The following is a 20,686-nucleotide window of genomic DNA, read 5'->3' on the forward strand; positions in this document are numbered from 1 at the left end:
TTCACTGCCTTGCTCATCCTGATCTGTGGGCAGACCCTTCAACTTCCTGTCACTGTCTTTCTGAAATTCTTGCATATGGCCAGAAGCTCCACCACTTTCTAGCTGTGTGACTTTGAGCATGCTACTTTACAGCTCTATCACTCAGTCTTTATCTGAAATAAAACCAATAGTAATCTCTCTTTTGTGAGACTGTTGAGATAATTAAATGAGATAATACATATAAAGTAGATGGCTCAATGCCTGGTACATAATATGTACAATATCTGTTGCCTGTGGAAACTATCACCATCACTATCATCATCATGTATTTTTTTTTTATTCCAATGGCTCTCTATTGTTATGGACAAATGTATTAGTCTGTTCTCATGCTGCTAATACAGACATACCTGAGACTGGGTAATTTATAAAGGAAAGAGGTTTAATTGATTCACAGTTCCACTGTGAATTGTGAGGCTGGGGAGGCCTCACAATCATGGCAGAAGAGCAAGGGACATCTTATATGGTGGCAGGCAAGAGAGAGCTTGTGCAGGGTAATTCCCCTTTTAAAACCATCAGATCTCATGAGACTTACTAACTATCATGAGAACAGCATGGGAAAGACCCACTCTCATAATTCAACTACCTCCCACTGGGTCCCTCCCATGACACGTGGGAACTGTAAGAGCTACAATTCAAGATGAGATTTCAGTGGAGACATGGCCAAACCATATCAACAACGAGAACAGAAGCTTCAGGGGCCCCTAGTTACTGATTTTACTTTTGGCTCTAGTGTTTACTAGCTGTGTAACCTTGGTTAAGCTACTCAATGTTATGGTTTGAACATGTCCCCTCCAAAATTCAGATGTTGTCAATGTGATAATATTAAGAGGTGGGGCCTTGAAGACATGATTAGGCCAGGAAGGCTCTTCCCTTGTGAATGAGATTAAGGACTTTATAAAAGAGGTTTCACAGAGTGTCCTGCTAGCTTGCCCTTTCACCTTCTGCTATGTGAGGATGCAGCAAGAAGACCCTCACCAGATGCCACACCCTTGATCTTGGACTTCCCAGCCTCCAGAACTGTAAGAAAAAAAATTATGGTCTTTATCAGTTACCTAGTCTCATGGATTTTGTTATAGAAACACAAAATGGACTAAGAAGGACACTTAGCCATTCTGAACTGAATTTCCATCATCTGTAAATATTAAGCAATATAAAAAAGATAAAAATAATTGAAACATTCTTACAAGTCCATTATAAGAATTGAAAACATAACTCAGCACCTGACATAAAGTATGTGCTCAGTAAATGATCATTCCTTTCCCTACAAAGATGGCATCCAAATTTCACATACCTTTCACCGATGAACATAGCCAAAGGAAAAATTTCAAAATAAGTAAAACTTATAACCACTTTTTTCAATCCCCATGGAATGTAGATGACTTCTCACCCCAAAATAGCCACCAGTCCTACATTGCTGCCTCTTCTGAGACACTCTCATACATACAATGAAACACTCCTCTTTATGCATGCTGAAGCTCACACCCTATTTTATCCTAGGTGCCATTAAAGGCTATGTCCATGATATAAACCTGAAAATTTCCCTCTCTGACAAAATGTACATGTATTGAGTCTCATTACCCTAAAGCCTTTTTAGAAGATTAGTTAATCCTCTAAGATCCATATGACTGATAGCAGTTACATGCTTAATATGCCACCTTTACATTTGATAAGACATATATAAGAATAAATACAAGGACTCAAGGCCCTTCACCATTCCTGAGAACAGAAATTACCTCCAGCTATACAGAGTACCGTGACATATCATACCCCAAACAATTCTTGCCCAGAAAAATTAAATAGCTCTACTGTTTCAGAGCCTTCCTGAAAATCCATTCATCTGAACTACTGACATTTAAACTAGTCTTTTTCAGGATAGAAACGCCCCTCTCAGAACAGAAGACCACACAACTGGGGGGATTAAACTCTTACTTACTATCCAAAGTTTGCTTCCAAATCCCTTCCTCCCATCCTTGAGCAATTATATCACAAAACTTGCCTGATCCCAAACAGGGCTGTACATTGAAACCCTTGCTTCAAACCATGGTTCTCAAACCCTGCATTTTTCCACCCAAGAATTCCCATTTCTGAGACATTAGTAAGACTAAAGGTAGTGGTGTCCCTAACTACAGTATACAATACCCTTGACTTTGCAACAGATTATCTTAGGGGTCTCTTCAGGGAGTCTATTTAGAAGATGTTTCTGGATAAAGTAGTCTCTACTAAGTCTTCTAAATCATATTACACGAAAAGCAAGCTGTCTACTTTGCCATCAGAACACATTACAACGTGAATATTTATTTACTAAATATTTCCTATGTGCCCTGCACTAGGCTAATCATCTTATATGGATCATCTGTCTTATGAAAATGCTTAAAGTATTACTTTCCCTCTTTTACAAATGAAGACAGAGGTTAAGAGAAGTTAAACAACTTCTTTAAGTACACAGAGCTTATAAGTGGCATATCTAGGATTCACATGAAATCTCCTCATCTGACTCCAAAGGTTAGCATCCCATGGTAGCCTCAAAGCCCCTTTTTAGTTTTACTTTCATTTTTAATTGATAAACAATGATTGTATATGTCTATGGAGGTCGATGTGATCTTTCCATGCCTATATACCTTGGGGAATGAACAAATTGGGCTAATAAACACATTCATCATCTCACAAGGCGGTCAGCATAGTGCACATTCTTTGCACCTATGTAAAGACATTTAGTTCTTACCACTAATCCAGCTTCTTGGGGAAGATTTCTGAAAGGCTAATGGAGATACAGCCTGCAGTGCTTGAAGGGAGTGGCTTTTAGCCAATCCCCCTCCTCCAACTTCTCTGTTCTCTCTCAAGGCCCTAAATTGTGGTAAGAGTTGATTTTTCAGAGGAAACTTGAGAAGGTTTAAGGGCCAAATAAATGGCCTATGGTTCTCTGAGTCCCTAGAGAAGATGTTTTAGGGACTTCATGACATCCAGCCAATGACACAATGAGGCTGGCCCAGCAGTGCCAGGCCCAGGTGTGAGTGCGGAACCACTGAGGAAAGGTGGAGTCAACTGCCCCTCCTCTTGCCCTGTAGCTGCAGGAGTGGCTGGTGCAAAGGAGAACAGCCAGATATGTACAAAAGCATAAGGAAGCCTAATGCCATCCATAATGGAAATTACACTTGATTATCATTTGCTCAAATAAGAATGATGGTTTTGAATTAGCTTACAGGTACTTTTTTCTCTTTGTAAAGTAGATACATTTCAATAAACTTGGCTATAAAGTAAATTTTGGTTTCAAGCAAATCTTGTTTTCTCAATTGACTGCCTTTATGAAATTAAAGATGCTTTTCCTAAGCTCCAGAAATTGGGACAGGTAAAAGACTACACTTCAGATCATTGTTTTAAATCTAGATTAATCTACCTTTTTCAAATCCCCAACTCCTTCTAATAACTTTCCACAGAACTAGTCCCAAACCATAGGAATTTCTCTACTCTCAGCAAAGCCTCGGAATCCACACCTTTCTCTTCCTCACACATCTCTGCTCTTCCCCCACCCTCAGCACATACAGTGTCTAATGAAGGACGTTAGGTTGCAATGCTGCACCTATTAAGAGAAAGGGGCACACCTGTAATCCCAGCACTTTGGGAGGCCAAGGCAGAAGCATTGCTTAAGCCAAGAGTTTGAGACCAGCCTCAACAACAGAGTGAGATCCCCATCTCTACAAAAAATAAAAATAAAAACTAAATTTAAAAAATAAACATAGAAGGCGCCACAAGACTTGAAACTCTTCCGAGTCAATATTCTACATTCCATATGAGGAGTCACATCATACTTTATTAATCCTCAGGCATATGTTTATCCACATTTTAGCATTTCTGACATTAAGGTGCTTCTTACCACGGGTGATGTTTTCATTGTAACTGACAGCGTTTTCTCATTCAGTGGCACATAAAAAATGGCATACACCTCACAGTTGATGATAGACTTAGATTTGAGAAAAAACGGTTGATTTTTCAATATTGCTAGTTTGAAAATTCTCTAACATGGTAGACACTTGGGAAGTTTGCTTCTTAGATGCAAATAACCATATAGGCCTTTGTCTGGAAAGCCAGATTCTCCCTATGGCTAGGCAGAGAGTAAATTATAAACTAAAACCATGTTCACACACCCAAAACCCAAGGTACTACCCTTAATCCATTCAGCAAACATTTATTTAGCAACTACGATATACCAGTTGTTCCAGGCACTATTATTGACAGCAGAGATGCAGCAGAAAATGAAATAGACAAAGTCTCACCTCTTATAGGGTTTACAGTCCTATAGGAGTGGCGGGGGGAGGCAGATACCAAATATGCACACACAAAACTAAACAAGGCGATTTCACATAGAGACAAGTGATACAGAGAAAACAAAACAGTGGCAAGAGTGATGAGGTAGGGTGGCTGCTTTAGGTTGGAAGGTTGGATGATCAGGGAAGACCCTTGAGGAGGAGGCATTGGAGCTGAGACATGAGTGACAGGAAGGAGCCAGGATGCAGAGATCTGGGGATAGGAAATTCTTCAAACCTCAAGGGCACACAGCAAGTGGATAAAGCAAAAGCTTAGTGAGTACAAATAATGAAAAGTCCAGGAGCTAAAGCCAGGTGAAGAAAGCAAGGGGACAGTAGTAGCAGCTGACGGGAAAGGTGAGCAGGGATCAGGATGTGTGACCCCCACCATTTTGAGACTCATCCCAACAGGTTGTGTAAAAGTGTGGGAATCTGTCAGGCTGAGACTTTCTCACTCGCCTTTCTGTTGTGTTTGCATCTCTGCAAGAAGGCCCTTCAGAATAATTGTCTTAGAAATAGGCCTAGAAATTTGTATGGGAGTTTTCCTATCCATGGAAAGTTTTATTTTGAGTCTAGACTGTGGGTGGGGAAGGAAGTACTTGCTAAACCCCAAGACAAGCCATTATCCTTTCCAGGTCTAGAAAATCTTCCACCTGGTTTGACTTTGCTGTGTCCACTGTCAACTTATCAGAGGATGACACTTAAAGAAGAAAGCCAGGATTTACACCAAAAAGAAGAAAATCAGAGGCTTTCCCCCACCTTCCTTTTTCCTCTACTTGATATTTAAGGCACCTGTCTGTCCACCAGTGGTGCTGCCTGCTTCTGGCCAGAGTAAAGACAACCAACATAGACAGCAGGAAAGCAAATCTGCCCTGTGTTGCAAGCATCACTCATGAATGGGTTCACACTGCATTGCCTCTAGGCCCTGAGTGTATGAGGAAGAGGCAAATAGCAAATGCTTCTGCACCCTGAGCCTGCCACCCTTCAGCCTTCTGTCAGCCAATAGTGTGTCACTATTGTTATAGGAGTTAAGAAATTATTTTAGGCAAATAGAGAGGAAAGGGGGTCCTTGGGAAGTTTTTGTTTCTTTTAAAGCAGCTCCAGAACATTTCTTGTCTAGCAGAAGAGCCCCAGCTTTTAGAGCTGAGCTGGCCAGCTTTGATATGCAAATCAAGGCCATTAGAAACTGGGTCCACCATCAGAAACTGGGTCCACCCATGTCTTCTTGCCCTTGCCCCAACATGTGCCTGGCAACATGGTCGCCCCCACATATCCCCATGTGTGTAAAACATCATGGCATCCTGCATTTGCATATTAAAAGGCTGGGGTGGGAGAGCCAGTCTTTTCCCTGGTCTATGTGAATGACACACCTGATCAAACCAATCCCCTGAGCCTAGTGCAAATCAGATACTCCCTCCTCCAGTCTCCTCATATAACTGGCTGATTTCTGCCACACTCGGGGTTTCCTCTCTGGGCTTTGGAGCCCCCCTCCCTCTATCTCTGTATGGGGAGGCTTCTTCCTTCTTTCTTGACTATTAAACTCTCCACTCCTTAAAACTACTCCACGTGTGTTCGTGTCGTTTTATCCAATTCGGCCCGAGACTAAGGACCCTGGTGTTCCTCCAGTCATCAGAACCATATCACTATGCAATCACAGAACCTTGAGCCGTGTTCACTCTCCTTTTAACTCAACTCCTATCACTCTTGATATGTCCCTCCTCTCCTACCACCTGGGCTGCACCAGCAATCAATAGCCTCATATGTGATCTCAATGCTTCCATTCTCTCTTCCTCTGTGCAATGCATTTTATTGAAGCAGAACTTGGATGCTTCATCCCCAACCAGAAAAAAAAAAAAAAAAATTGTAGTAGTTCCAGGGACTTATGGAAGGTCAGGGGTGCCAAGAGATGTCTGGTGCTCTATGTGCCTCATGGTCTGTGGGCAGTGGTTGCCATAGTGTGTGCCCCTGGGACTGGTGGAAGGGGCTAAGAAAAAGGCTGAGCAGGATCTCTAACTTCCATTGTCCCCAGAGTAGCTTCACTGTCATCTGTTTACAGTCAGTGGTTCTGCAAAGGATTTCATTCAAAAATAAAAATAAACATTCATTTATTTCAAAAAAAGTTTAAAACCCTGCAGTAGTGAAAGGAAGGGATAGGGGTTAGTCCCAATATGCCAAGTGCATATTACACAATCTCAGGCAAGTCAGCCAACCTCTTTCGGCCTCAGTGTCCTCTCTATAGAACACTATTTTTCTCAACCTCACACTGTTGACATCTTGGACTGATATTACTCATTGTGTGGGTCCATCCTATGCATTTGTAGGATGTTCAGCAGCAACCTGGCCTTTACTCAGTTGATGCCAGCAGCACACCCTCTCCCACCACAGATATGACAACAAAAATGTCTCTAGACCTTGTGAATTGCTCCCTCTGGGGCAAAATCACTCATGTTGAGAACTACTGTTATAGAATAATTAAATATTTACCTGTCTGACAGGACCATGCTGAAGATTAAATGAGATCGTATATATGAAAAGGTGCTATTATTAGAAGGTGCTAGGAAACACCTGAGGTATATTTTGACATAAATAAATAAGTGTACAGTCAATCCTGAAAGTGATGAGGAAGCCACGGTGTACTTTCCGAGTCATGAAATGTTTATATTTTTGTCTATCTCCTTAAATCTTTGTGATATTTATCTTCGTCAATCCACAGTCAGTCATTAATTATTCCAGGATGATATATGTTCTAAAATTTAAGACATTTAGAACTCATCAACCTTGGATATTAACCTTTGATTCCCTGAAGTAAAACAAAGTAAGAACATGCGGATTGACTGAGTAGGGTTGAATCTGCACGCATTCACTTATTCATTGATTCCTTTGTTCATTTAGATAACTTACTCTGAGTGTCTGCTGTATAAAACACATTAGAGTCAATAGCTTAAGAAATAAGGATGAATGGGACAGAGTCCCCAGATCCAAGGCTCACATAGTCTAAAGTAGGGGGTCAGCAAATTGCCCACAGCCCATTTTCATAAAGTTTTTCATTTCTTTATATATTGTCTGTTTCTGTTTTGTCCTATAAAGGAAGAGTTAAGTAGTTGTGACAGAACCGTGTGATCCACAAACCCTAAAATATTTACTATCATCTGGCGCTTTTACAGAAAAAGCTTCTTGAAAAAAATAAAGACAGACTCTAAAAACAACCAGATATCATTCAACCCTCCGGGGAGATCTTGGGAGACAAATTTACATTTCATCAGGCTTTATGCCCTTACATCATCAATTCCTGAAACCTCCAGGACTTTTGAAATGGTGATGACAATAAAACAAGAGTTCATCTTTATTGAGATGTGCTAAGATTCAGCACTGTACTCCCACTCTTTTAAACATCACCTTGTTTAAATCTTACTAATTATCTTTGAAGCGTATGGTTTTCCCTGCTTTACAGATGAGGGAAGTGTAGCATAGAGTCATTAAGAAACATGCCACAGTGGCCACAGTTCAGCTCCACACAGTCTCTCCAGAGCCTGCACCGTGACCACTGAGCAAGTGCTATTCTCCACTGTGACTTACTCTTTTTTTTTTTTTTTTTTTTTTTTTTTTTTTTTTTTTTTTCTGAGATGGAGTCTCACCCTGTCGCCCAGGCTGGAATGCAGTGGCGCAATCTTGGCTCACTACAACCTCCACCTCCAGGGTCCAAGTGATTCTCCTGCCTCAGCCTCCCATGTAGCTGGGACTACAGGTGCATGCCACCATGCCCAGCTAATTTTTGTATTTTTAGTAGAGACGGGGTTTTACTATATTGGTCTGGCTGGTCTTGAACTCCTGACCTTGTGATCTGCCTGCCTCGGCCTCCCAAAGTGCTGGGATTACAGGCATGAGCCACCACGCTCGGCCCTGTGACTCACTCTTTCAGAGTAAGAGCTCCAAGCTTACAGCAAACATACACCACTCTGCACACATGTCCCCAAGCCACCTTGAGCACTTTTATACTATGGTCAAAGAAAGAACATGGCCGGAACCCACAAGCAGATATACAGGTCAGAGGAATAGCCCTTGAGATAGAATTAAGTCTTGACAGGATCTCCTGATAAAAGTCAGCATCCTGCATGAGTGTAAGAACCAAGATTAGCGGCAATTGCAGCCCAACAATATCTTATGTGGCCAAGAGTTTTGTGTCAAGCAAGTAAAGCTCAACACCACCATCCACGGCTTGTGTTGGACCCAGAATGAGTGCCTGGGAACACCCTGGCCACCTCGGGAAGGTGGAATTATATTGCTCATCCTACCTGCCAGTAAAATCCCAACTGGAAGCTGACCCTCCTCACTGAGTCAGGTCCAGTTCAATTGTTTAATTAGGTCTGTTAGTCCCAAGAGACTTAGAATTTACTTGACTAGGGCTGGATGATGAGAACAATATTTTGGACCTTCCGCCAAGTCAAACTTCACTAGTTCTTCCTTATTGCCACTGCATAGTAAAATTTAACACATTTTCAAACCTCCTAAGGAAAGTGTCAGCCCATTTTTTAAAGTTGTAGTCTCAAACAACAGACCGGACTCTGGAAGAGTCCCTTGAGTATATTTATTTCAGAGGTTTTCAAACTTGATTTCTTCTGGCCCCTCAGGAACTTCTTTGGGTGTTTCTCAGTGTCTGTCAAGAGCCAGGGAAAAGGGAGGGGCAAGGGAAAGCTCATGCTGTCATTAATTGCCCCCCTCTTACCCCCCATTGTTTGCTTTATGCGTGCAATTTCCCTAATTGATTTTATTTAAAAAAAAAAAAAAAAAAAAAAAGGTTTTGCTACTAAAGAATTCCTAATCTCCTCACCTAGGCTAGCCCTTCCATTTCTGAAAAATCAAACTGAACTCAAGTGTAATGGCAACGAACTAGTTTAAGGTCACAGAGCCAATCTATGGCTGCACTGAACCCAGAGTCCAGTTTCCTGACTCCATGTGGAAGGCGGGAATAATCTTTGAAATATGAAGCTTTTCTCCTTTGGAAATGGTCTCAAGTGAGTTCAAATTTTAGCTCTTCATTTACCATGTGTGGGATCTTGGGCAAGTCACCAACCTCTCCTAATTACACCTTCCTTGCATGTAAAATGGGGATCATAATATTACAGGCTCTACTGAGAATGAGATGCCATGTGTAAAGTGCCTGGCAAGTGCTATGTTCCATAATTATTAGCAGTCATTATTCATTTCAGGTACTCTAATAAACAGTCATCCTCTCCCTACTCCCTACCGTCCTTCCCACTTCTTTGAGGGCTGGCAGTAAAAGGATCACAAAATATACTATGACACGGAATGAGGGCTACATGCAGGGCGGGGAGGCAGAAGGGCATTGTCCTTACGTGGTGTTTTCCTGACCAGGCGAGGAAGATAACAGGTTATCAGAGAGCAAGAGGGAAATGGGGAGAAGTAACTACAAGATGTTCTAGGATTCACCAGAGGCAGCTCTGAAAAAGCAGCTCCGGGTGCTCCTGCCCTCCGTAAGTCCCGCTCCATCATGCTAACATCACGGAAAATGTAACAAATTCCATCGGCTGTTCTCACCCCGAGCTCTGCTCACCCTGCCTCCCTCTAACTCCCTTAAATAATGGCTAAGCAAATGCCTCTGAGACCATCTTCAGCTAATTTCCTTCAAGACATGCAAGCTGCTAACGCTGGGAAGCACAGATAGTGTGGAATAGCAAATATGGCCAAAATTAGATTAGAATAACCTCCTGATAAACAAATTACTCACCGAAAATAAATATTGGACTAGCGCGGCCAAGATAACTAAAAGAACAGCACCACCACATGGCCGAAAGAGGAAGGACATGCGCTGCTGTCTGGCTCAGCCTCAAAGATCCACCCAACCTACTGGGTCTGACCGTCCCAATGGGACAGGGACGGGGCGACAAGGACAGGTAGTATCCCTTTAGCTTAAACTTTTTAAGCTCTTCTATGGACTTATGCAAAAGACATAACATTTTGGCAGAGAGGACTGAATTTGAAGCCAAGGAAAAAAAGCCATATGCCAAGTTGAGCACAGCATGGCATATGAGGAGTCTGTAATTCTTCCGGCTCCCTTCCACTCTCTCACCCCACCATTCATCAGCTGGCCTGAGGCTCAGCCTCAGGGCAGCAGAAACCCTGGCCCTTTACACAGCCACGGTGGTGTGCTGGACACCTCTTGCTGGGTCCCACTCAGATGCTTACAAGGCATGGACCGTGTTCTTTTCTAATCTGAATGACAGATACCCCCTTCCACAATAATCCTTCTAATACTTAGACAGTATTTACTTTTTTTCAACTTCCAGTCATATCTTCTTTAGGCTAAATAAACCTAGCCTCATTAATTTCCTCGGTTCAGCACAGGGCTCAGGTCCCAGGGGTCTGGAGACTGGCAGATAAGCCCTGTAGCCCACTAACGACATGAGTTACTTCAGCTTTCCAAACTTCAGTTCCTACGCCTGTAAAATGGGAATTATAATACCTCCTTGACAGGCTAACTGTGTATAGAGTGCCTGACATACTAAGAACTCTCGATAAATGGTAGATATTTGGGTTGTCATTTCAAACCAACAGCGTGATGGAGGTAGCTTGCTATGCTGTATTCCCACACACTCAATCACAGCCGTCCATCCCAGTGTGACAAATGCAAAAATCTATCAATATTATTTGAAGCAAATTTTTAGCTCATCACAGAAATATATTGCATGCTTCTCCAGAAGTTATGGTGGAAGAAGAGACATCAGTTCTATAATCATGCCACAATTTGATTCCTTCTGGGGACAGAAATTAGGCTGTACTCTTCACCAAGGAATAGTGAAAGCAAATGTGTGAGGCTTAAGTCAGGAACCTGGAATTCTTTCTTAGTCAACACTAATGTATTAGCAGCTCCCCCGGGTGTAGCTCAGTGTGAGGTATGGGGGATCCAGTAGAATCCCAGTTCCTTTGGAGCTATACCCAGTAGGAAAAATATGCATACACACATAATATGCAAAAAAAAAACATGATTCATCGATTACAGTATAGTTAGTTCTCTGAAATATAAACATAAGTTTCTCTGAACTGTAACAGTGCTATTTGTGCTGAGACCCAAAGAAGAGCTGGACATGACACATTCAAAGTCTCAGAGATCTAGGTGGATCATACCCTCTCTCTGGTCCTCAGTTTCCTCCTGTGAAAATAAGGGGGATGGGGAAGGTAAGATCAATAGTTTTCTGGGTTCACAGGAGCCCTGTTTTTTGTGAATGTGTCTCAGAGGCCGCAGTGCAGGGAATTGATGGGAGCCGGGCAGACGTGGCTCTGAGTTCTCTACTCAAAATGTGTCATGTCATTACCTCAATTCAGCCATCACAGTGTCTACATATTTCAAAGCATCATGTTGTGCACCACAAATAAATACATTTAAATTTTCAATTAAAAATGAGTAACAACAATGAATTTTTAAAAACAAATATTTGAACACCACTGGATGAGACAGCCTTGAAGGTGTTTTCCAGTTCTCATAGTCTGACTCCATGGCCCTCATCTAGAAACTAAAGGAAGAAACACACTCTGTGGGCAGAACCTTGGGGGCATCATTCTCGTCAAGGCAGAGAAGAGGCAGGAGCCAGAAGAGCAGACCACAGGCAGTGTAGAAACACAGAATTTACATGCAAGTTCAGTGACAGCTGCATTGATCCACTGGTACTTGTGCATGGTCATGAGATCAAAAGATTAACAATGCCAACCATCCTAAAATATATATTGCCATTCTGAGGATTCCTTGGAGCTCTCAGAATTCTTATAAAGACCTGATTTGGGTGCATATCAAAGATGGCCCTTTCTTTGACATTTTGTAGTAGAGCAGCCATTTGGCCATCTCCCATCTCTGCATTGCTGATTGCCAGGTCACAGCAGATGACTCCTGAGACCATGAGGCTGTCTGTTCCTGATCTGGCTCTCAGCACTTAGAATGCCCTCCCTTCCCAGCCTCCTGGAGCAACAGGCTGACGGGCTGTCCCCGTGAGCCAGCCAGACAGAGCATTAACTAGGAAGATCTGTGAGAAGTCTCGACTTCCTGCCAAACTTCCCATTAGCTCTCTTACATCTCTCCCTCCCCACTGTTCTTCTCTCTTCCTTTGCTAACTTGCTTTCCTGTTCCTATGCCCCAACTTCTGCAAACTTCCAGACTCCTCTAAATGCTAATTCTTAAATTGGAGAGTGTTCTGACAGAGATTCATCATTCCCTTATTAAGTTTTAGGGCCTGAACCAGAAGGTGTTTTCTTGTTGCAAGAATATGACCTTTAAATCTGGACAGCAAGGTTAATGCTAAGACACTATTTGAAGATTCATTCCTGGAGCCAGTACAAATCAGGCATAATCCCATTGCCACACGCTTACTCAAGTGCCACTTCCAGGGTCACAATTTTTCAAAAATGCATTTATGTCTAATGCTTATGGAAGGTAATTGACAAAGCAAAAAGAAAGAGGGAAAGGTGGACAAGGAAATGAGTGAAAAGGATGAGGAAAAGAGGAAAGACAGAGATGAAGGTAGGGGTAGAGGGAGAGATGAGATAAAGGCAGAGTGAAGGCAGATGACAAGAAAGGGTGATATGGTTTGGCTGTGTCCCCACCCAAATCTCATCTTTAATTGAAGGGACCCAGTAAGAGGTAATTGAATCATGAGGGCATTTACCCTCATGCTGTTCTGGTGATAGTGAGTGAGTTCTCATGAGATGTGATCATTTCATAAGGGTTTTTTCCCCTTTTGCTTGGCACTTCTCCTTACTACTGCCATGTGAAGAAGGGCATGTTTGCTTCCCCTTCTGCCATGATTGTAAGTTTCCTGAGGCCTCCTCAGCCCTGCAAAACTGAGTCAATTAAACCTCTTTCCTTTGTAAATTACCCAGCCTCAGATATTTCTTCATAGCAGTGTGAGAACAGACTAATATGGAGTGAAAACAAAGGACATGTTGTTTTGATTTATTATATTTTAAAATTGCCTGCAATAATAAGTAGCACTATTTCCTAACTAATGCTTTACTACATTTCAAGAATAGAAAGCTAAATGTGTTCAGGTAGGATAAAGCATAAAAAGGCAAAGCTTTCAACGCAGGACAATTTAGGGTGGGGTTTGTGCATATGTGAGTGGAGAAGAGGGAACTGACACAAGGAAAGGCATAGGATTTGGATTAGGTCATTCCAGCCTACACAGACACAGAAAGGAACCTTGAGTAAGCAATGATTTTTAATTTGTAGGATCCCAAATTGCTGTGATAATTGGAGAAGAGGCCTAGGATTTCCAGGTTTATTTTGCCTGCTATTGCTCAGGAGAAAGAGATGGGAAATGTGTTTTGGTTCGTTTCTCTTTTACCATCACCCACATATTCTACACTGGTTTTTCATGCAGTGGCTACTTGATAAAAGAGAAAGTTCAATAATGAGATCTTCCAAATGCAACACAGGTGATCTTTCCCTTGCTTTCTGTGGTTACTGTGGGTGGACTCCAAGTCTCCCTGATCCCACAGTTCTGCTTTTCTTGGGGATGGTCTCCGCCTGTCACTACTTGATAGTGCCACAGTGACCTCAGATTTCCAACCCACCCTAGTGTTTACTGTCACAGGACCACTGACTGCCCCCTCTCCCCGCAAAGTAGTGGCTCTTTACTCCTGGCTTTACTTAGATCAGGGAATTCTCTCCCTTTTGTGATGCAATTACAGAGAACGACTACAATGGCCAAGTTTTATACTCACTGACAAGCAAAGATCAAGGTCATAATAATCACCAGCTAAAAGGAGTGAGCCTTTAGGAGCTAAAGGCTTACATAAACGCTCCCATGTATCAGTGCCAGATGGTGAAGTCTTGAATTTTAGTCAGAAACTGACTTCCTGAATTTAAGTTCAGCTGAGGCAAACTCACTCTGGGATCCAAATCGAAAGACATTCCATATCAGGTCTTAACTATGCATGACATATAGGCAATGTAAAGCAAATAGAAAATCCCACAACACTTGTATGCCCTGCAGCAACCCCTGCATCATCAGAATGGTGGTACCATCTATAACCTTCATGCCATGCAATACTTTCGATAGGCTGGTAAAACAAAGATGCCTGGCATGCTGTTATTACTTCTCCCCAAATCCATGGACAGACTTTGCTATTTAAATGTAGTCCTCTTTCCTGCTGAGCTTAAGCATGATCTCAGAATTCTTCAACTCACACACTGGACTTCCTACTCATTATGAAATCTATTTGCCCTCCTCATTCTCAGACCCTGAAGATCCTCTAGAATCTGTTTCCCTCCCAAGGACTTTGTAAAATGCTCACAATGACAGTCTGCCTTCAGTGTTCTTACCTCTTATGAACCCATATGAATGATGCTGATACTGAGGAATTTAACATCAATTATGCAAGAAGCACATTTCTTGGAAATATCAATAAAGGTATTTGGGAAGGGGTCTTTTGAAACTTTGAATGAGCTTCAGCTCATGTGTGTGCCCAAATACACATCAGTGATTCTCAACAAGAGGCAATTTTATTGCTCACCCCCCGGGGGGACATATTTGGCAAAGTCTGAAGATAATTTTGTTTGTTATAACTGAGGCATGATACTGGCATCTGGTGGGTAGAGGCCAGGGATGTTGCTCCTGCAACAGACTCTTAACAGCAAAGAATCATCCTGTCCAAAATGCCAATGGTACATTGAGAAACTCTGATACACATTAAGGCTGAGTATTTAGTGTTAGAAAGAATGTTAGAGGCCGGGCGCGGTGGCTCAAGCCTGTAATCCCAGCACTTTGGTAGGCCGAGATGGGCGGATCACGAGGTCAGGAGATCGAGACCATCCTGGCTAACACGGTGAAACCTCGTCTCTACCAAAATACAAAAAACTAGCCGGGCGAGGTGGCGGGCGCCTGTAGTCCCAGCTACTCCGGAGGCTGAGGCAGGAGAATGGCATAAACCCGGGAGGCGGAGCTTGCAGTGAGCTGAGATCCGGCCACTGCACTCCAGCCCAGGTGACAGAGCAAGACTCCGTCTCAAAAAAAAAAAAAAAAAGAATGTTAGAGAACCTCTCATCCAACTCTCTTGTGTTATAAGTAACACAAGAGATGTATAGACAGCTCAGCACAATTAGCAAATAGGCTATACATCCTCCTAATGGGACACTAAAACCTGTTTTATATGAGGAGGACAGCAAGCTATTGCAGTTCTCCACTAACCTATTAGAACAGGTAAATAGAGATGAGAATGACGAATGTTTAGATCATTGGTTCTATGCATGGATGTTAGATTCAGGTAGTAGGGGGCAGTACTGCCATTTTTACACATGGGAGAAATCACAAATCATGTATTCATTTAAAATTTAGTATCCCAGTACTTAAAATTATTTTAAAAAATGAAAAAAAAACAAAAAAATTTTGTCAACAAATATTTATTTTCAGGCTCTTCATTGTGCTGAGGCAAGCAATACAATGACCAATACAGATGACGCTCTCCCTCATAAGCTTTCAGTCTGCTGGAAGACACAGAAAATAGCAATTTCATCATAATGTAATCAAGTCTGAGTTGGGAGAGCCTATAAGAGCATTGAGGAGGGGCATCCAAGTTCTGGTAGTCAGAGAAAGGATTTTCAGAGGAGGCAATATCTGAGCTAAGCTCTGAAGGGAAAGAAGAAGTTAGAACTTCTAAAAGCTGACCCCCAGCACCATATACTCAGCCTGCCAGGCATGGCTGGTGTGTTGAAAACCTAGCTACATGGTCTGAACCTGAATCAAGCCATGTTTGCACTGGCTATTGGTTTTTCCTGGGCTGAGGCATTATGTTTCTGATCAATACAGTTAACAACTGACATAAGACTACTTTCAGAGGTTTACACATCTAAGTAGGTACGATTTATATCAAGATGCTCTACCCTAAGCTCAAGAGCTAAGGAAAGTGTGTGTGTAGAAAGTAAGCCAGCCTTACTCAGCTCTCTGGGCTCCCTTCCCATGAAACATCAAGTCCTCCATGCCAAGGCTGGGCTGGGGGGATTTGAGAGATAGCTTCTTTCCCAAGGCATGACATTTACAGGCTGGCCTACCAGGCTGCTCTCAGCATCTTTTCCTCCTGCAATTCAACACTCCCTCACCCTGCTGCATCAAACACTGGGCATTTGGGAGCAACCAAGGGAGCAGATAAATAATGAGAACCGAGATGCCAAACCTGAAGCAAGTTCAGTCTGAAGAATGAATGGTCCTCTCCCCAGAACCCACAGGTAACACTTTTCCATCCCTTCCTATCTCCAGGGCTTCATAACCCCTTCCTCTTCACTCCCCCATCCTGCTCTTACCACCTCCATTCTACCTGCAGGTCTTTAAGCTGTGGACAGACTTGTGTCTCATATCAAATTTGAATAAACTAAATGAATTCAAGCTTCAATTTTTCCAAGTCTGTAAAGGGAAACAGCATGTGATTTGGCTCTTTCTCTGTGCTTATAGTTGACAGAGACGTATGGATGGGGGGAAGAGAGTGTTTTATTTTATTTATTTATTTAAAAGTTTTATTAAAGTTCACCTATTACCCACAGGCCTCAGGCTCCCTGTAGAGAAACAAATATCACAATTGAAGCAGCTGGTTTCCAAGGTGCCAAATTAAAATAGATGAAGAGGTAAGGAGAAAAAATGAGTAAAAACATTAAGCTAAGACTTCTTCCTTCCCAAGTGCATTGTGCCTCCTATTATATTGCACACATGAAATTGGCTCCCAACGTAATTAGGCCAGGGCTACCAGGCAAAAAAAATCCTCAAATTATTCAGAACCCCAGAGCTATTATTTTGCAATCACTCAAGTAACTGAGAAAAGAGTCAACTTTTAAATATAAATTTGTTACCAGCATCAACATTGTCCAAGCAATTCCCAACACTCCACCTGCCCAAGAATAATAGACTCATGAGCTGAGCTGAGTTGAGAACCAAATACAGGAATACTGCTCTCCATCCAGCCAAAATCTTTTCTTCCACTGGAACCTGGAGGCAATCCCACTGGAACCTGGAGTTTATTCCAACCATCTTTAGGGACTACTGGCTCTGTTAGACAGGGGTGAAGGATCCACCAGGTCCACAGTAGACAATATACCCCCTTCAGCGTCCGTTGTCTTGGTGGCATTATGTATGGATAATATTTATTTTGTCTCTGTGGTCATGTACTTGGAACAACCATAATATTCTCTATCTTACCCCAAAGACCCAGGACATGACTTTATCGCTTTCAAGGTCAGAAATGAGCCATAGGTGCTTGAGAAATAGTAGTTCATGAAAAAAAAAGAAAGAAAAAAGAAAGAGCCATGGGGACCAGAGGGTATCTTTCATTAAACCCAGAGGGGAAGGAAATAACCACCCTTCAAAAGAGGTACTTACTGGATTTCAGCAACACCGCCAAAACTTCAGTGGCTGCCCTGGGGAAAGAGAAAGAATAGTAACAGTCAACGTTCAATGGTCTTTTTGTCAGCCCATGGATCCCACAGCCAGCATGCCCATTGCCACCCCTCAACAGACCCATGATTAACCAGGTAACAGGCAATCTATTGATTGCCCTGCCAACCATTAAATAGGCATAAATGCAGAAATCATGCTGAGCAAAGTGCCCGTCTTACAGATGGGTCTCTGAGGTCCCCTCTGCTGCTGAAAATCTCTTTCTCTCCCCTGCTTGCCTCCCACCTTCCACCAACTTCCTTGCATAGAGAGGTTCATTTTTCTATTACTCATATCAGGCAGAGCTCTTGTCAGTCTCTCAATTTGTTTCTGGAAACATGCAGGGACTCTGGAGGCTGGTCTGGGAAGGAGTGGGGCTTGGGAGTTTAGTGAATGTAGCAGCACAGTGCAAACTTCTTGAAACACTCATACCCCTGGGGATGCAGTGGAAAATGCATTCACACATTGGAAAAAGAGGCTATTTCCTTAGGGTGGAAAATAGCTATGTTGGGATTTTTCTTCCAAATTCATCGCTTTCTTCCATGGAGGAATGTCACAGTCTTTGCAACAAAGGGACGCATACGAGAATGAAAATACTTTTGACCCACATATTACTGATTTTTCAATCTGTTTCCTGCTTCTGAGAAGGTCACACAAAAATCTACCTACAGGGCAGAGGAAAACTTCACTGGCATTGAGGGCAGTGTGGTATAATTATAGGGAGGAGAGTTGTGTTTGCTTTTTTCAAAAAATAGAAGATTCTGTATGGCCCTAGTAACTTGTCCTTAAGGCCTGCTAAGCAGTAATCTGTTTCCACCACCTCTCTCAGGATTGGAGGAGCAGGACAAAGAGGCTGGATCACACTTCTAAGACTATACAGACAAGTCAGCAGAACTGGGATCCCAAACCCAGGACTCTCACTGCATACCTCTGCCTCCTCCCCGTCTGTTGTTCTCCAGAATCTCTCTCTCACTGGCCCTACCCTGGCCTCTGCCTGGTCAATGAAAGTTCACTTTGCAATATAGTAGCTAATACTGAACAACAGAGCCAGCAGTAAAAAGGAAGATAAATGAATGAATAAATATAAATTAAAATACAATAGAAAAGCAGTGCGTGTGAAAGCGTTGCTCCCTCTAACCTACAAGGCAGTTCTGCAAGAGCAAAAACCTGAAATTCACAGGCCCCTGTGCAAACCCACAACAGGGATGACACCCCAGCTCAGCGAGACCAAAATGACCATAGGGCAGTTATAAAGAGGGGAGGCTAGCTTTCATGGAAGGACTACTTCATTTATCCTTCAAATGGTTTTCCTCTTAGCAACTTTCACCTTCTTCAGTCTCACTGTTGTTGAATCCCACAGAGTTTTGGCAATGGTGTCTTTAAGACAGAACACATGGAAGGTGTTTCTGGAAATTCAAGTTGTGTGAAAAACATAGTACATGGGGCCTGGCTTGGGCTGGGGCAAAAAGAAAATCAGTGTTTTGGGAAAAGCAGAACAGCCAAATTAATTTCACCAAAATGAATTAGCAGAGAAGGAAACATGGAAACAGGAAAAGAATAAGGATGTTCCAAGCAAGGCTGCTAACCCAATCCTGGCTCACCGGCCAGGTCTCCAAGGACTGCATTTCTAATTTCCATTGCACTTTTGTTTTAGGAAGTTCACAAATGAGGTAATGATCCATTAGATAATAGTTTTATGAGACAGACTAGAGGTGGGGAGGGACAGGTGGCAGACAGACCAGTTAGGAGAATAAGTAATAATAAGGTCTCAAAGCCAAAAAGTGGCATGGGGGAAGAAGGGATGGGTTAAAGACACATTTGAATCTTGCTACTCAAAGGGTGGCTCTCTGACCAGCAGCCTCACATTTTCTGAAAGCCAAATAGAAACGCAGAATCTCAAACCACATCCCTGACCTTCTGAATCAGAATCTTTATTCTAACAGATAATTTATATGCACATGAAAGTTTCAGGATAACTGGTTTAGGGAACAGTATTAATAAGGCTTAGTTACTCTTTCGATGTTGAGAGGGCAATTCAAGGTGACTCCCAGATCTCAACTCTCTAGAAAGTACCTAATAACATGCTAAACTAAATAAATATTAATCCAAAAGGTGACATTATACAGCAGGAAACACATGATAAGTGTCACATTCATCAAAAAAAATTGAGGCTTATTCCTGAGAAACTAGAAAAGATTTATTTCTTCCTAGGGCATAAGTCGGGGATCAATGTTTAGTGCAGCAAAGGCCACATTTAAGGCAATGAGGGAGATAAGATTTGAGGCCAAAGTCCCATACCCTAAAGAGTTCACATTCACTTCTGTAGGTAATGAGAAGCCATTCGTTTTTTTTTTTAATCGAGATGATGTGGCATCAAAATTGAAAAGTGAGAGAATAGCAAAGACTTGGAATCAACCCAAATGTCCATCAGTCAAATTGTCCATCAGTATGACAGACTGGATTAAGAAAATGTGGCACATATACACCATGGGAATCACTAACATGCAGCACTCAAACAAGGATGAGTTTCGCAGTACTTTGTAGGGACCATGGGATGCAGCCTGGAAACATCATCCTTAGCAAACTATCACAAGAAGAGAAACCAAACACCGCATGTTCTCACTCATAGGTGCCCGCGAACTGAACAAACTGAGATCATTCGGACTCCGGCGTAGGCCGGGAAACATCACACACTGGCGGACCTATCATCCGGGGAGCGGGAGACGGGAAGGGGATTGCGATTGGGGAGCTTCTCACATGATATATGATGAATTTGATGGCGTGCTGACGAGTTGATGGGTGCACCGCACACCAACAGCGGCATAACCAGTTACATATGTAACAACCTGCACGTTGTGCACATGTACCCGCCTCACGCAACTTACACACGCTTCCACCCATCAAAAAATTTTAAAAAAGTGA

At 42.4% G+C, this 20,686-nt stretch overlaps 1 protein-coding gene across 1 annotated transcript in view; it reads right to left on the reverse strand.

The window, feature by feature from the left end:
* The window catches only part of AGBL1 (AGBL carboxypeptidase 1), a 76,287-nt gene extending 58,435 nt beyond the window's left edge, over positions 1-17,852 (reverse strand). The window contains exon 1 of the mRNA XM_017862688.1: positions 17,711-17,852. Within this exon, the coding sequence (XP_017718177.1) occupies positions 17,711-17,852 (142 nt within the window). The remainder of the gene's footprint in view (positions 1-17,710) is intronic.
* Between the last annotated feature and the right edge of the window lie 2,834 nt (positions 17,853-20,686).

The sequence above is a fragment of the Rhinopithecus bieti genome, unplaced genomic scaffold (assembly GCF_001698545.2).
Source record: "Rhinopithecus bieti isolate Rb0 unplaced genomic scaffold, ASM169854v2 scaffold_66118, whole genome shotgun sequence".
NCBI lineage: Eukaryota > Metazoa > Chordata > Mammalia > Primates > Cercopithecidae > Rhinopithecus > Rhinopithecus bieti.